This window comes from Amblyraja radiata, chromosome 3 (assembly GCF_010909765.2).
Source record: "Amblyraja radiata isolate CabotCenter1 chromosome 3, sAmbRad1.1.pri, whole genome shotgun sequence".
Taxonomy (NCBI): domain Eukaryota; kingdom Metazoa; phylum Chordata; class Chondrichthyes; order Rajiformes; family Rajidae; genus Amblyraja; species Amblyraja radiata.
In genome coordinates this window covers 3,108,370-3,126,032 of record NC_045958.1, presented here as the reverse complement: position 1 = coordinate 3,126,032, position 17,663 = coordinate 3,108,370, and the positions used below count along the sequence as shown (strand labels likewise).

Here is a 17,663-nt window from a genome sequence, read left to right as displayed (position 1 = left end):
TCATGTTCGGCACAGACCTAGTGGGCTGAAGGACCTGTTCTTATGTTGTACAGTTCTATGGTCAATGTTTGATTGAAAGGCGAATAGACTTGATGGGTCGAATGGCCTAATTCTGCTCCTATCACTTATGATTCATAGCAAAAGGATTTGAGTATAAGAGCAGAGAGGTTCTACTGCAGTTGTACAGGGTCTTGGTGAGACCACACCTGGAGTATTGCGTACAGTTTTGGTCTCCTAATCTGAGGAAAGACATTCTTGCCATAGAGGGAGTACAGAGAAGGTTCACCAGACTGATTCCTGGGATGGCAGGACTTTCATATGAAGAAAGACTCGGCTTGTACTCGCTAGAATTTAGAAGATTGAGGGGGGATCTTATAGAAACTTACAAAATTCTTAAACGGTTGGACAGGCTAGATGCAGGAAGATTGTTCCCGTTATTGGGGAAGTCCAGAACAAGGGGTCACAGTTTAAGAATAAGGGGGAAATCTTTTAGGACCGAGATGAGAAAAAAAAATTCACACAAAGAGTGGTGAATCTCTGGAATTCTCTGTCTCAGAAGGTAGTTGAGGCCAGTTCATTGGCTATATTTAAGAGGGAGTTAGATGTGGCCCTTGTGGCTAAAGGGATCAGGGGGTATGGAGAGAAGGCAGGTACAGGGTACTGAGTTGGATGGTCAGCCATGATCATATTGAATGGCGGTGCAGGCTCGAAGGGCCGAATGGCCTACTCCTGCACCTCTTGTCTATGTATCTATGTTTCTATGATTTGATGATGTTCTATCCCGAAGACTTGTGAGTTTGCTGGTTAACTGGCCTCTGTAAATTGACCGTACACAAAATTGCTGGGGAAACTCAGCGGGTACAGCAGCATCTATAGAGCGAAGGAAATAGGCGACGTTTCGGGCCGAAACCCTTCTTCAGACCTCCTACTTACCCTTGGACCATGACCCCACTGACGAGCACCAGGCCACCATTTCTAGCACCATCACCGACTTCATCAATTCCCACGCCCTGCCCGACCAAGCTTCCAACCTCATCGTTCCCCAGCCCCGCATGGCCCGTTTTTACCTTCTCCCCAAAATCCACAAACCCGGCTCTCCCGGCAGACCCATTGTCTCTGCTTGTTCGTGCCCCACCGAACTCATCTCCACATACCTTGACTCCGTCCTATCCCCCTTGGTCAAATCCCTGCCCACCTATTTTCTAGACACCTCAGACACTCTCCGCCGCCTCCACGCATTCCACTCTCTAGGCCCTCACCCCCTCATCTTCACCATGGATGTCCAGTCACTCCACACCTCCATCCCCCACCAGGATGGCCTCGGAGCCCTCCGGTTCTTCCTCGACCAGAGGAGCAACCTATACCCAGCCACTGACACCCTCCTCCGCCCAGCGGAGTTGGTCCTCACCCTCAACAACTTTACATTTGACTCCTCCCATTTCCTCCAAACACAAGGCGTAGCAATGGGCACACGCATGGGCCCCAGCTACGCCTGCCTCTTTGTCGGGTACGTTGAACAATCCTTGTTCAATACGTACCAGGGCCCCATCCCCGACCTCTACCTCCGTTACATCGACGACTGCTTTGGTGCCACCTCCTGCACCCACACACAACTGACTGACTTCATCCACTTCACCACCAATCTCCATCCGGCACTCCAATACACCTGGACCATTTCCGACACTTCCCTACCATTCTCCTCCTCTCTGTAAATTGACCCTTGTGTTTAGGAAGTGGATGTGTAAGTGGGATAACATGAAACCAGTGTGAATGGATGATCGATGGTCGGCAAGGACTCGGTAGGCCGATGGGACTGTTTCCATGCTGCATCTTTCAATCAAAAAAATCCTGATGCGTAGAAAATAGGTGCAGGAGTAGGCCATTCGGCCCTTCAAGCCAGCACCGCCATTCAATGTGATCATGGCTGATCATCCACAATCAGTACCCCAAGGCAGCAAGTCTACCGCTGTCCCATTGTGCCGACCTGTCACAAGTTGTTTGGATAACCTGTCACACTGCGGCACGGTGGCGCAGCGGTAGAGTTGCTGCCTTACAGAGCTTGCAGCGCCGGACACCCGGGTTCGATCCCGACTACGGGCGCTGTCTGTACGGAGTTTGTACGTTCTCCCCGTGACCTGCGTGGGTTTTCTTCTCTGAGTTCTTCGGTTTCCTCCCACACTCCAAAGACGTACAGGTTTGTGGGTTAATTGGTTTGGTGCATGTGTAAATTGTCCGTAGTGTGTGTGGGATAGCGTTAATGTGTGGGGGTCGGCGCTGACTTGGGGGCCAAAGGGTCTGTTTCTACGCTGTATCTCTGAAGTAAACTATACTAATAGTTCCTAATGGAAGACAGGAGAATCCATGAGGTAAAGGGGAATTGATGAGGATGCAAGAAGAAAAATGCTTTATAATGTAGATTGGTATGATGGTCAGTAATCACAGCAGGCCTGTATTATGCAGCTGGCTTCTAAGTCAATAATACGATCTGCCTTTACTAGTGCCGACTAATTTCTAGACAAATCTTTTTTCCTATTATATCCATTATTTATTTAAAATATTTATAGACATGAATCATCATCCATATGTTTAAAATTAGGGTTGTGTTTGGGCCAGCATTTGCTTTGCCAAAATTTTAAATTAGACTTCATGCAACAAATGTTAGATTTTGTGGATATTTGACTTCAAGGCAATCACTTAAAGAGCTTAAACTGCTTATGGTTTCAACTAAGGTACACAAAATTGCTGGGGAAACTCAGCGGGTGCAGCAGCATCTATGGAGCGAAGGAAATAGGCGACGTTTCGGGCCGAAACCCTTCTTCAGACTAATTGGTTTCAACTAATTGTGTACAGAAGACGACAAGCTGTGGCAGGCAGCCTCTGAAGGAGGACTGCGTTTCTGGCAGTGACTGGGAGTTTTATGTTAAACTGTGTGCTCAATAGCCCCAAACTTGCCAGTTTCACGATGTGGTGACATAAGGTCATAAGGGATAGGAGCAGAATAAGGCCGTTTGGCCCATCAAGCCTACTCTGCCATTCAATCATGGCTGATCTATCTCTCCTAACCCCATTCTCCTGCCTTTTCCCCATAACCTCTGACACCCGTACTTATCAAGAATCTATCTATCTCTACTGCAAAGAGTAGGAGTAAACGGGTCCTTTTCACAATGGCAGGCAGTGACTAGTGGGGTACCGCAAGGCTCAGTGCTGGGACCCCAGCTATTTACAATATATATTAATGATCTGGATGAGGGAATTGAAGGCAATATCTCCAAGTTTGCGGATGACACTAAGCTGGGGGGCAGTGTTAGCTGTGAGGAGGATGCTAGGAGACTGCAAGGTGACTTGGATAGGCTGGGTGAGTGGGCAAATGTTTGGCAGATGCAGTATAATGTGGATAGATGTGAGGTTATCCATTTTGGTGGCAAAAACAGGAAAGCAGACTATTATCTAAATGGTGGCCGACTAGGAAAAGGGGAGATGCAGCGAGACCTGGGTGTCATGATACACCAGTCATTGAAAGTAGGCATGCAGGTGCAGCAGGCAGTGAAGAAAGCGAATGGTATGTTAGCATTCATAGCAAAAGGATTTGAGTATAGGAGCAGGGAGGTTCTACTGCAGTTGTACAGGGTCTTGGTGAGACCACACCTGGAGTATTGCGTGCAGTTTTGGTCTCCAAATCTGAGGAAGGGCATTATTGCCATAGAGGGAGTGCAGAGAAGGTTCACCAGACTGATTACTGGGATGTCAGGACTGTCTTATGAAGAAAGACTGGATAGACTTGGTTTATACTCTCTAGAATTTAGGAGATTGAGAGGGGATCTTATAGAAACTTATAAAATTCTTAAGGGGTTGGACAGGCTAGATGCAGGAAGATTGCTCCCGATGTTGGGGAAGTCCAGGACAAGGGGTCACAACTTAAGGATAAGGGGGAAATCCTTTAAAACCGAGATGAGAAGAACTTTTTTCACACAGAGAGTGGTGAATCTCTGGAACTCTCTACCACAGAGGGTAGTCGAGGCCAGTTCATTGGCTATATTTAAGAGGGAGTTAGATGTGGCCCTTGTGGCTAAGGGGATCAGGGGGTATGGAGAGAAGGCAGGTACGGGATACTGAGTTGGATGATCAGCCATGATCATATTGAATGGCGGTGCAGGCTCGAAGGGCCGAATGGCCTACTCCTGCACCTAATTTCTATGTTTCTACCTTAAAAATGTTCTACTGACTCGGCCTCCACAGTCTTCTGTGGCAAAGAATTCCACAGATTCATGTGACAGTGAGCACTGATAGATTCATTGTCAGAGCACACAATGTCCTTTATTCTTGTTGTTGACACGTTTGGTGCTTCAATCACTGGTGTGAACCAGCTCTCTCCTTAGACAGAGTGGCTAATTGATTCTGTTTTGTGTAAATCAACACCGAACACAGTGTAATGTCAGTGCCTCGGAAAGATAGATCATTTTAAATGTTTATGAGTAAATCAATTTCTTTCCACCTAGCGTCATTGAGATCCAGTCACACAGTGTGGAATCAGGCCCTTTGGCCCAACTTGCACACATCAACCAACATGTCCCATTCACACCAGTCCCAATTGCTCTTGCATTTAGCCCATATCCTGCTTTCATGTGTTTCCATTTACTCAATTGAACTGAATAGGTGGGTTGAGGTACTTTAGTTAAATTATAAGATCCAGTATCTTTAATTTCCTGTCTTGTGCTATAATTCTATGTCAACACTCTCAATAGTTGGTTATAATTCCGAGTGGTTATTCTTAGTTTGTGGCATTCAATTAACCTCAGTAATTCAAGGAACTTCTAACAGAGAGGTTTATGTATGTTCCGCTTTCGTTTAGTTTTAGTTTTAGAGATACAGCGCGGAAACAGGCCCTTTTGGCCCACCGGGTCGGCACCAACCAGCGATCCCCGCACATTAACACTATCCTGCAACTATTAGGGACAATTTTTACATTTGCCAAGCCAATTAACCTACAAACCTGTACGTCTTTGGAGTGTGGGAGGAAACCGAAGATCTCGGAGAAAACCCACGCAGGTCACGGGGAGAACGTACAAACTACGTACAGACAGCACCCGTATTCGGAATCGAACCCGGGTCTCCGGTGCTGCATTCGCTGTAAGGCAGCAACTCTACCGCTGCCCCACCGTGACTGCCCTTATGCTTCATGCAAATTGTGCATAATTGGATGGATAATTAATGCTAACAAGATTCAAGTTATTACTAGAAAGATCTGCCAATGTTGAATAGAAACACATATAATGTTTCTTTGTATGAACTGATCTAGCCATTGATATTGATAGCGTTCTTTCTAAGCTCAAAACGTTGAAGACATAGTTATTTGGTTCTGGCTTTCATCTGAATATTTTGCGACACTTTATAAAAAATTGCCCCTCATAACATGTTTTGGAAGGTGTCTGTGACTATTTACTGTAAACACCTCAGTGATAATGAAGTGTACAGATTGTTAATTACAAGTTTGTTTAGATCGAGTGATAGAATTAGAGGAAAGAGGGTGGAACAGTACAGCATTGAACGGCCCGCAATGTTTGTGCCGAGCATGATGCCAAGTTAAACTGATATCATCTGCCTGCATAAGATCCATATCTGTAATCCCTGCACTTCCAAGTGCCTATTTAAAAGCCTCTTAAATGGCATGGATTTACGAAAGGTAAATCATGTCTGACGAATCTTATAGAATTTTTCGAGGACGTAACTAGTAGAGTGGATAAGGGAGAACCAGTGGATGTGTTATATCTGGACTTTCAGAAGGCTTTTGACAAGGTCCAACATAAGAGATTAGTATACAAACTTAAAGCACACGGTATTGGGGGTTCAGTATTGATGTGGATAGAGAACTGGCTGGCAGACAGGAAGCAAAGAGTAGGAGTAAACGGGTCCTTTTCACAATGGCAGGCAGTGACTAGTGGGGTACCGCAAGGCTCAGTGCTGGGACCCCAGCTATTTACAATATATATTAATGATTTGGACGAGGGAATTGAATGCAACATCTCCAAGTTTGCAGATGACACGAAGCTGGGGGGCAGTGTTAGCTGTGAGGAGGATGCTAGGAGGCTGCAAGGTGACTTGGATAGGTTGGGTGGGTATCTCTCACTGTAGTTAAAGTCGAGTTTTAATGGACTTGCTACATCAATATCATCCTTTTATTGTCATCATGCAAAGCAACAATTGTACAGTGCAAAATGAGAAGACGTTTCTCAGGGAATACCGGAGCATCGCACATAAAAAGTTAAACATTTCACACATAAATAAAAACAATCCAGTTCCTGATAAAATCAGTACAACTAGTTTAAAAAAAGTGCAGGTAAAAAATGCAACATTAAAATACGTAGAAAAAAAAAGAAAAAATTAATTGATTGCATTTTCTTTCGAAAATACTGCAGGTTTTCCGTGGAAATGTCGACAACAACACACCACACGCAAATTCATTTAATCCTCCTGTCAAGGCTCAGTTCATACGACTATATCCCCAGGTGTGCAGGAGACACTGTACGCTAAGAATGGAGCTGCTTGGCTGTGAGATGTCAGGTAATCTTAAATTAATGCATTCTGGGCCCTTTTTGGCATTAGATTATTGATTTCAAAAGGTTTGCTGCAAAAGGATTGATTTTGTTAAAGCTATGAATTATACATTAGCTTTACAGGAGTGGGCTTGTTCCAATTGATGTCATGGTTTCAGGCTTGTGGGATTAGCAGATGTGATTAATAACTAGTCGTGCACATTCATCGCACAAGTAGTTCTTTCACAGGTTTAAGTGAGAGTTTATGGAATCAAGATGTAAATTTGTTGGTTTCGTGGCGAGGAGCCACGCAGATAAAATGCCTCCTGTTTGAATTACAGGGCAAAGATTGGCATGGTACGTAACTGGTATAAGGAACCTTGCAGAGTTAATTTGTTTCAGAAACCAATCATTATGGCAAGAGATTGCAGCTCGGCCTTTGAATTCGCCTTGAATTCTCCCTTCGTGAGAAGCACTGGGAAGGTGCAACATAGTGCAAATGTGCTCATGCTAATTCTATCAGCCTCTTGGTTGTCCTGTTTTCTCCATCTGTTCAGTTACCTTTCCAACCCCAACTATAAATAGAGATTTTCGTACAGAAGCCTTTCAGCCACCTTTTAGACAATAGACAATAGGTGCAGGAGTAGGCCATTCGGCCCTTCGAGCCAGCACTGCCATTCACTCTGATCATGGCTGATCATGGCTTACTCCTCAGTGCTATCCACACCTTCGACGGTTCCATTAGCTGAGCTTAGTTCAGCCGCACTTGCAGTTAAACTCTGATAATCAAGCATCAATTTGGTGGTACCAGACTGGAAGATCTCTAGACTTTTGAATGTTCTTTCTATTGAAATAATTGAAATAATTTAATTGCCACACAACCAAGGTCGGTGGTATTTGGGTTGCCAGCAGCGGTACAATAATAATAAAGAACACAACCACAATAAAGACAATTTTATACCAATATCTGAGGTGTTTACACATGAGACCATGCCTTTGTCATCAATATATACATGGACATGAGGACTTGAAACATTGGCCTTACCTGAAGGATGTCAAGATACCTAAAATAAATTCTGTGTCGACCTACTTATCGGAACGTTTAAGAAGGAACTGCAGATGCTGGAAAACCGAAGGTAGACAAAAATGCTGGAGAAACTCAGCGGGTGAGGCAGCAATCTATGGAGCGAAGGAAATAGGCAACGTTTCGGGTTGAAACCCTTCTTCAGACTGATGTTAGGGTGGGGGGGCGGGAAGAAGAAAGGAAGAGGCGGAGACAGAGGGCTGAGGGAGAGCTGAGGAGGGGAGGAGAAAGCAGGGACCACCTGAAATTGGAGAAGTCAATGTTCATACCGCTGGGGCGCAAACTTCCCAAGCGAAATATGAGGTGCTGCTCCTCCAATTTACGGTGGGACTCACTCTGGCCAATGACAAGGCCCAGGACAGAAAGGTCGGATTCGGAATGGGAGGTGGAGTTGAAGTGCTGAGCCCCGACCACAATTTAAATGAAATGAATTGAAACTACTACAATAAAGAAACTATTAATCAAGAGACTGTGTTTGGCAGATTCATCTTTAGACGGCATTGAATGTCTCGTGGAGAGCTCATGTGTGCCTATCGATTATCATCTGACCCACTGTCTTCAATTAAAATGACTAAAGGACTAAATCCTTGAAATGATATAAAAATTTGTCATTACACTAACCATCCATCTCTTTCCCACATTAGCCACCCATCCCTACCTGCAGTAAAACTCTGATAATCAATCATGTGCGGGACTTTGGTGGTACCAGACTGGCAGTTCTCTGGACTTTTGAATGTTATTTCTATTAATATCCACAACACGCTTTGTGTCGTTTTGTGCCAACCAGCATCTACAGTTCCTTGTTTCTGCAGAATATACAAAGCAACCACTTTGAGGGCTCAGTTGCACGTAAGAGAAAAATGAGGAGGCTCAGAAACACAAAGCGAGAGTCTCACAGATCTTACATTCAGGAATAGAAAAGCATCAATGGCAAGAGTGACATGAACTTTTCAGGAGGGACCCTACAATTTAGTGTTGCTGCATCTGGTCAAACAGTGTACACTGTCTTCCAGGGTTGATCCTATGCTGACCTGATTCAGTCTGCAACAACCCACGAGTTTCATTTCTAGGGAATTAATTAACATTGCAGTCCAATCCCGGCGACATCAACAGGACTTGTGCAGAACAGAAAGAGTGCAGGCTAAAATAGTATATAGTATAAATCAGCTGCTGTCCATTTAGTAAATAGACTGTGAACACCATTGTTACAATACAATTTTATTTTTATTATACAATACAATACAATTTTATTTGTCATTTGAAACCCAAGGGGTTCAAACAAAATTTTGGTGTGAATGTAAACACCATGTCAGGCAAAGAGGGTTAAAATTCTTTGCATTTTTAAAATTAATGCTAGATTGGTTCCTGAAATGCAATCTAGCCTGTGTCGGAAGGAACTGCTGATGCTGGTTTAAACCGAAGATAGACACAAAATGCTGGAGTAACTCAGCGGGACAGGCAGCATCTCTGGAGAGAAGGAATGGGTGATGTTTCAGGTCGAGACCCTGCTTCAAACTGTCGGTAATCCAGCCTACAGTTCACCCAAGAATAGTTCTTGATGTAGTTGTCCATTTACCGATAGGCCTCTCTAAGCACCTATTGGCTTATATTGGCCATGGGCTGAAAGGCAGTCTGGAGCAAACGTCTTGTGTAATTATTCCCTGCTTCAGGAATGAAGTATCATCTTGAAAACCTCGATCGAGTCAACCGCTAAACCTTTTAATTTTCACAGAACACAAGCCGAGTTGGCTAATTTCCGCTTGTAAAGGAATGTTTTTGTTTTTTTTGTTTTTTTTTAATAATTTTATTTATTAGAAGTACAGTACATTACAATAGTACAAGCCACATATATTTTATTACATTTATTGTACCACTTCATTTTTTAAGCTTTAAAGATAGATAGAAATAAAGAAAGTAAAGAAAGTGAGCGAGAGTCGTGTTAGTGTGAAAGAGTGATCTAAAAGAAAAACCCATTTAACAAAGAGTTAGGGAAAAAAAGTTAAGAAATAAGCCATAGAAAATAAAGAAAGAAAAATAAACAAAAGCTCTATTATGAAAACCGCGCAAAAACTTCGTATTTTTCATCCCCCCCTTACCAGATCCTGACACCATTTCTTTTTTAAAGTACTGTTGCACCTTATACTTGTAGTAAGTCGATAAATGCAGACAACGTCTTTTGGAAGTGGTCTGATTTGCCTGCAAGAAGGAGTCTCATATCTTATCATATCATATCTCATAATCACTAAAATGGCGGCGGCGGCGGCGGCAGATTCAAATTGACAACGGTCCTTACAGCGAGTCGGCTTCAATTGCTTCAATTGCCGACTGCGGTAAATTTCCATCCCGGACGAGGCATGAACCTACCACCTGACGAGGGACCACCGGAGGGTCGCTCCGGTTGTGGTGGTCTGTGGCGTTTTTTTGGCCGTTTTCGGCCGTGGAACGATTGTCGCCCTGCGGCCTATATTGCTAGCCGCTAGAACCGCTAGAACCCTGCACGTTGCCCAGAGAGGACGCTGGCGTTGATTGTTCGCCGCTTCTCCGCCCGCCGTTCCCCCCTCTTTTGTTACCTGTCTGTTACCTGCCTGTCTGTTACCTGCCTGTGCCTGTGCACCATCGACGCTGGGCACCTCCCTGCACCAGTGAGGGAGCTGGATCCTCTCTGCACCCGCACCGCAGGACAACCTCTCTCCACCTGCACCGCTGGACACCTCTCTGCACCCTCACCGCTGGACACCCCTCGTCACCTTCTCTGCTGGTCACCTCTCTGCTCCCTCACCCTCAGAGACAACCTCTCTGCTGCTTCCTGCAGCTGCTCGGGCTCCTCATCATGCTCAAATACTCAGCTCTGCAACTGATTGGTCTCTTCAACAACTACATCCCATCCTGCATCCAAGTCATTAAACAGCTTAGACTTCTACGTCGACCCCGTTTCATCCACAGTGGCTCTCGGCTCAAGCTTGTTTACTTCAACCACGGACATTCCATTCCATCCGTCTGCTCACTACCACGCTCTTCCCCCCCCCCCCCTCAACCGCGTCACCCCCCACCCCAGCTGACCGCACGCACTGTCAACGGGACAACCTCAGATCTCTCCAGCCTGCCCCCATCCCTCCACCCTCTCATAATGCCAACTTTGCCCTCCTCAACACCAGGTCGCTCAACAACAAGGCCCTTGCCCCCCATGAACTAATCCTTGACAACACTCTGGACTTCCTTCTGCTCACTGAGACCTGGCAACAACCCAATGTCTTCTTCTCCCTCAATCAAACATCCCCACCTGGATTTAATTACATCTCCAAACCCCGCCCCTCCCGCCATGGAGGTGGCCTCGCTGTTATTTTCAACCAGAACTTTCGGATCACTGAACTCACCTTCCCCCCAGTAGCATCATTTGAATTCCTCGCCTTCAAAACCCTTTCCTCCATGACAGTCATCCTCATTTACCGGCCACCTAAACCAAACCCCTCCTTGCTATCTGACCTCACTGAACTCCTCACACTTGCCTCATCCCTCTCCTCACGTCTGCTGCTACTTGGTGACTTAAATATTCACATGGACTCCCCCACCTGCAAGCTCGCATCTGAATTCGCCTTTTTACTGGACAACTTCTCTCTCACTCAGCACGTCACCTTTCCCACCCATGACAAAGGTCACATCCTTGACCTGGTCTGCTCCACAAATCAACCGGTACTCGACCTCCATCCATGCCTCTTCCCCCTCTCTGATCATAAGCTCATACGGTTCACCATCCCTTCTCCGACACCTCACCCCCGCTTCCTCCGAGAAATCACCTTCCGGAATCTAAAATCCATCGATCCCCACCATCTCTCTGACCTCCTCTCCACCACTCTCCCCCTGGACTCAACCCATATCTCACCTGATGATCTCACAAACCATCTCAACTCCACCTTGTCTACCTCCCTTAACACTATGGCCCCCCTCAAACAAGAACCGTAACTTTCAACACATCTTCACCCTGGTACACACCTGCACTTCGTAAACTGAAACAGACTGGTCGCCGACTTGAATGACTCACAAAGAAATCATCTCTCACAGTCCACCTTGAAGCTTACAAACTCCACCTCACTGACTACAAAGATGCTCTCATTGCTGCAAAATCTGCATACCTCTCCTCCATATTCACCGATCCCTGCCTAAACCACAGAACCCTCTTCTCCACAGTGGGCAACCTCCTCAAGCCTCGAGCAAACGCTCTCCCTACCTCTACTCCGGATCTCTGCAACTCATTCCTCCACTTTTTCGCTGATGAAATCAGCACCATCTATCAATCTTTATCCCCTGTACCCGACTCCCCAGCATCTACTCCACCACCTACCAAGGCCCCTCCTTTCAACATCTCCACTGACCTCCTTACCCCTCCTCCACACTGCTTCCTCTCCCAGTTTGACCTGGTCACCCCTATTGAAATCTCCAAACTCATCAGCTCTTCCAAACCCACTACCTGCTCCCTCGACCCTCTTCCCACTCCCCTGTTGAAGTCCTGCCTCCCCGTTCTCTGCCCCTACCTCACTAATCTCTTCAACTCCTCATTGTCCCAAGGAATTGTCCCCTCTGCTTTCAAAACTGCTGCTGTCACACCAATCTTAAAGAAACCTGGTCTTGATCCCACCTCTCTCATTAACTACCGCCCAATCTCAAACCTCCCCTTCCTTTCAAAAACCCTGGAGCGTATCGTTGCATCACAACTTCATTCCCACCTCCTTGCGTATAACCTACTTAAACCCCTCCAATCTGGCTTTCGCCCCCTCCATAGCACAGAAACTGCTCTCCTCAAAGTCCTCAACGACCTCCTCACCTCTGCTGACACTAGTTCCCTCAACATCCTCATCCTCCTCGACCTGAGCGCAGCCTTCGATACAGTGAACCATGACATCCTGCTCACCAGACTCAAAGACCTCGGTATTGAAGGCTCTGCACTCAGCTGGCTCTGTTCCTACCTTTCCAACAAATCCCACTTCATCTCTCTCCACAACCACACCTCTGCTACAACCACAGTCACTCAAGGCGTTCCCCCAAGGCTCCGTACTCGGCCCCCTCCTCTTCATCATCTATATCCTCCCCCTTGGTCAGATACTCCGCCACTTCAACCTGGACTTCCACTGTCGCCGATGACACCCAGATCTACCTCGGCACCAAATCCCCCCACAACCCCCCCCCCCCCCCCCCCCCCCCCCCCTCTCCCATATCAACTCCTGTTTGTCAGCTATAAAAACCTGGATGCAACATAACTTCCTCAAACTCAACAGCGATAAAACAGAATTCCTCCTCATAGGCACCAAAGCCACACTCAGCAAAATCAATAACCCCACTCTCACCATCGATGGCACCACTGTCTCCCCATCTCCCCAGGCCCACAACCTTGGCGTGATCTTTGATTCCACCCTCTCCCTTGAGCCTCACATCCGCCATGTCATTAAAACCTCCTTCTTTCATCTCCGCAACATCGCCAAACTCAGACCCTCTCTCACACCTCCCGCTGCTGAAAGACTCATCCATGCCTTCATCTCCTCCCGACTGAAACTCACTTCTCCTTGGCATCAGCTCCACCTACATCAACCGACTCCAACTGGTCCAGAACGCAGCCGCCCGACTCATCACCCACACCAAATCCTGGCATCACATCACTCCAGTCCTCAAACAACTTCACTGGCTTCCCATCACCCACCGGATCACCTACAAAATCCTGGTCCTCACCTACAAAGCCCTCCACCATCTGTCCCCTCCATATCTCACTGACCTCCTCTCCCCCTACCAACCCTCACGGTCCCTCAGATCCACATCAGCCGGTCTCCTCTCCATCCACAAATCCAACCTCCGCAATTTTGGGGACAGAGCCTTCTCCAGGGCAGCTCCCAGGCTCTGGAACTCCCTCCCCCAACTGATCCGCAATTCCGTGTCCCTCACCATCTTCCAGTCCCGCCTCAAGACCCATCTCTTCACCTCTGCCTATCCTTAGCCCCACGTCCTCCTCCCTTTTCATCTGTGCTTGAATTGCCTCATATTGTGTTTAGAATTGTATTCTGTCTTTACTTTGTGTACTAGTCATGTCTCTACGATTTATTTCATTCCGTTTACATGTTTTTCCTCTACTTGCTAAATTTTTGTAAGGTGTCCTTGAGACTCTTGAAAGGCGCCCATAAATAAAATGTATTATTATTATTATTATTATCTTCCAGGTGTAATGTTTCAAACATATTTGAAATCCACATATTTATTGTTGGTATAGGAGCGTTTTTCCAGAATTTAAGTACAAGCTTATTTCCCGTTACTAACCCGTAATTAAATAGATTCTTTTGAAACACATATAGTTCAGGGCTACCTTCCATTGTTCCAAAGATAATCCATTCTGCTTTTGGTATCAATTTTATTTTAAGTAATTTTGTGAAGACTTCAAAAATTTCAGTCCAGAATTTTAAAGGGATGTTTTTTTCCGGTAAATCTATCTTGCACTTGCTCGAGACCAATACATCCTTCCCAAGTGCAGTACCCAAAATCTGCTGACTGTGCCAAATGTGGTCACAGCACAGCTTTGCACAGGTCTAGTATAAAACATTCACATCAGTGTGATGATTGCACTTTAAATGTAAGTCTAGTGAATTATTGCACTGGGTTACGAAAGGTAATTTGTCATTCTATTTTTAAAGCTATTCTTTTCTTGTAGGCTGTTCAGAACCTCTGGGGATGAAATCAGGACATATCCAGGATTACCAGATTACCGCTTCCAACACCTTTAGGACCTTAAACATGGACATGTTTACATGGGAATCCTCGAAAGCTCGCCTGGATAAACAGGGAAAGATTAATGCTTGGACATCAGGGCGCAGTGATCAGTCACAGTGGCTGCAGGTATTTCAGCTTCCACGAACCATGCATGGCTTAACATCTTCTATGCCTCTGCTACGAATCAATGATGTGTAAAAGACCTCAAATGAAAACATATCGCATTCAACACAGTAATGAACTCTTGGCTCTGATGATTTAGAAAATGTCTTTTAATGAATATTTAGTCACAAATATTGAAATTCGCAAGTTATGCTTTGTCCCCTAATGAATCTTTATCCATGCTTTAAGTGAATATTGCAATGCCTTTGCTCATTTCTTCGTTATGTTCTTGAAATCCTAAACAGTTGCCCTATTATTGGAATCCTTTGGGATGTGGGGAAATGTTAAACGTCAAGCATTCCATCATTTTAGTTTGCATTTACAATGCTGAAACGTGTGCATTCTCCTGCCTCACTTGCCCCATATAAAATAGTTCCGTTGCCTTATCTCCTGAATCGTTAATCTTCAGGTTTTTACATGATCTGCTTGCCTTCAATCACTTGAAACATTCTATTTTACTTCGGAGTCACGTGAGTGACTACATGAAGAACCCGCTCAGCGCGCATGCGCGGCATTAACGCCAGCAGTGCAACAGCGGCTGCAACGGGATTTAGGCGCTCCTGCTACAGAATGAAACGGACCGTCAGGTGAGTACCCTGAGGTCGGGTTTCTATTACAGGGGAGCCTTTTTCTGCTTCTGTTTTACAGGCAGAGAAAAAGCCTCTGGAACAAAACTGTCCCCCGTTCGAGGAGGAACATTTTTCCGTCGGGGAGGGGGGCAGCAACAGGCGGTAGGAGCGTTTACCCGGTGTTCCGCTATTCCCCGACACCGTGCCGAGCCCAGCCCGCTAGTACATGAGCAGCGGGCTGGATGCATAGCCACCCGAAGAGTCATCCGGCAGGTGTTCCCGATTTGGGACGGGACGTCTTTCCACCCGCACGAGGGGGGAGAGAGCCGCCTGAGCCGCTGGAGCGGCTCTCGGAGCAGGTGCCTGCGAGACGCGCTGCTTGAGGGGCGCTCTCGCTTCTACAAGGCACAAAAGCTCTAGAAGAACCTGTCCCCCGCTTGACTCCAGCGGAGGAGCGTTCCATTGCAGGGGGGGCAGTAACAGGCGGTAGGAACAATTACCGGGCACTCCGCTATCCCCATCACCGCGCCGAGCCCAGTCCCGCTAGTGCCTGAGCTGCGGGCTGGATGTTTAACCATCCGAAGAGGCATCCGGCCGGTGGCTTCCGACTTGTCGGAGGGGACGTCTCTCCACCCGCATGGGAGAGAGACAGCCGCCTGAGCCGCTGGAGCGGCTCCTGGAGCAGGAGCTCCTGTGAGACACGCTACGTGAGGGGCAGTCTCGCTGGAGGGTTCAGGCATACCCTCCACAGTGCCTAGGCACTGCCCATCGCTTCCTCCTTAGTGTGGTTAGCTTTGGGGTGACCAGTGGCTGGGCTGGTCATGAAGAGGGGTCATTGGCTGAACAACATCGGGAGTATGCTTGAGGTACAGGATCAGGAAGAGCTGCTGGATGTGGCCGCTATGTGGCTCCACCACTAGCGAGATGGCTTTTCAGTCTCAACTGATGGCCAGCTTACTACCTGTTCTTTTCAAAAATCTCCAAGACAGGTAGTCATGAGGTGTTGGATTTCATCACGCTTCCCCTAAATTGCATTTACTCAAAGTGGCCACCATTATTGGAGGGTACATTGAGCATCGCTTTAAAAAAGTCAAAATATCAAAAAATGAATTTGATATCCCTGACGTGGCCTATCATTTTCGCATGCTCTTTCCAGAGGGTCACGGTAGTATGGCAAAACACCTGGCCTACTGTTCGCAGTGCTCCGCAACTTCTCAGGAAGTTACAAAACCTGCCCTCAAAGAACGCCGACCTCACAAAAACTGGACGAAGTGTCCAAAATATCGGCGCAAGAGGGCAGGGTCTGGAATGAGCACCACACGTAAACCAGTCAGCAGTACCTCTAACCCGTCCACCAGGAGGGTCCACCTCATGGTACTGGTGAAAGCTCGGGGCCTGCATGCCAATCCCATAAGCCTTTCAGGCCAAGGCCCAGAGCAGGCCCCATGGAAAATGCGCCACCCCCCAACACCACCACCACGTCAGACAACGTGCAAGACTCGTTGGACCGGCAGGAAACAGAAGAATACCCATAACCATGGAGGTAGGTGGGTCTGGTTCCTACCAACATATAGAAAATAGGGGCTTAATATTAACAGGGGGGAGATTACACCTGTTTTAAGAAGCACGGGAGTCTATCACAAGTGATCAGTATATACTCAATGGCTTTAGTGGATACAAAATACAATTCATACTAGAAAAATTGCCACCAGTTCAACATTTACCGCAGAGGGTATTTCCCCTCTCCGTTAAAGAAACGAGAGGGACAAGCTGTACTGGTGAGACTAATTACAAAGGGTATCATGGGAAACATGAACCCTTGGAATTCGTATCAAATATTCGTCACTAAACCCAAAAAGATGGTGGATGTCGCATCATCATTGACTTAACTTCACTAAATATGGTTGTTAAGTATATACATTTCAAAATGGAAACGGTTGTTACTGCCAAATAACTAATTTCCAAAGGATACTTCATGGCAAGCATTGATCTTAAAGATGTTTACTATTTTAGTACCATTCACAAGGATCATCGCAGATACCTGAAATTTACCTGGATGGGGCAGCTATGGCAATTTAAAGCGTTACCCAATGGGAAAATAGGCAAGACCATGGAATTGACTATGTTAGCTGTATCAGCTACCAAACAGTTATTCGAAACCCTGGGATTGTCTTACATCCAGATAAATCTAAGTTGAAGCCATCCACAATCATGGACTACTTGGGCTTCACAATTAATTCAGTCTACATGACTGTAACTTTGCCAAGAGACAAAACAGTTGAATTGGCACAATCATGCAACAATTAACGGTCCACGTACTCCCAACTATTCGACAAGTAACAGAGTAATTGGGAATATGGTAGCAGCATTTCCGGCTACACAATTCAGACCTTTGCACTGTCAAAACTTACAAAGAGCAAAGGTACAGGCACCAAAATGACATACAGGTCATTATGATCGTGTCATAAAGTCACCCACTGAAGCAATATCATAACTACAGTGGTGGGCAAAAAATGTTTGGCATAATTTCAACCTATTATCATCACTAACAAGTAGTAGATGGACTAACCCAGA

The 17,663-nt window shown here is 46.2% G+C and overlaps 1 protein-coding gene across 3 annotated transcripts in view; it reads left to right on the top strand.

The window, feature by feature from the left end:
* The window catches only part of edil3 (EGF like repeats and discoidin domains 3), a 317,094-nt gene that overhangs the window by 243,958 nt on the left and 55,473 nt on the right, over positions 1–17,663 (top strand). For all 3 annotated transcript variants that reach the window (XM_033017237.1, XM_033017236.1, XM_033017235.1), the window contains 2 exons: positions 6,414–6,558; positions 14,300–14,484. In XM_033017237.1, coding sequence (XP_032873128.1) covers positions 6,414–6,558; positions 14,300–14,484 — 330 coding nt within the window. The remainder of the gene's footprint in view (positions 1–6,413; positions 6,559–14,299; positions 14,485–17,663) is intronic.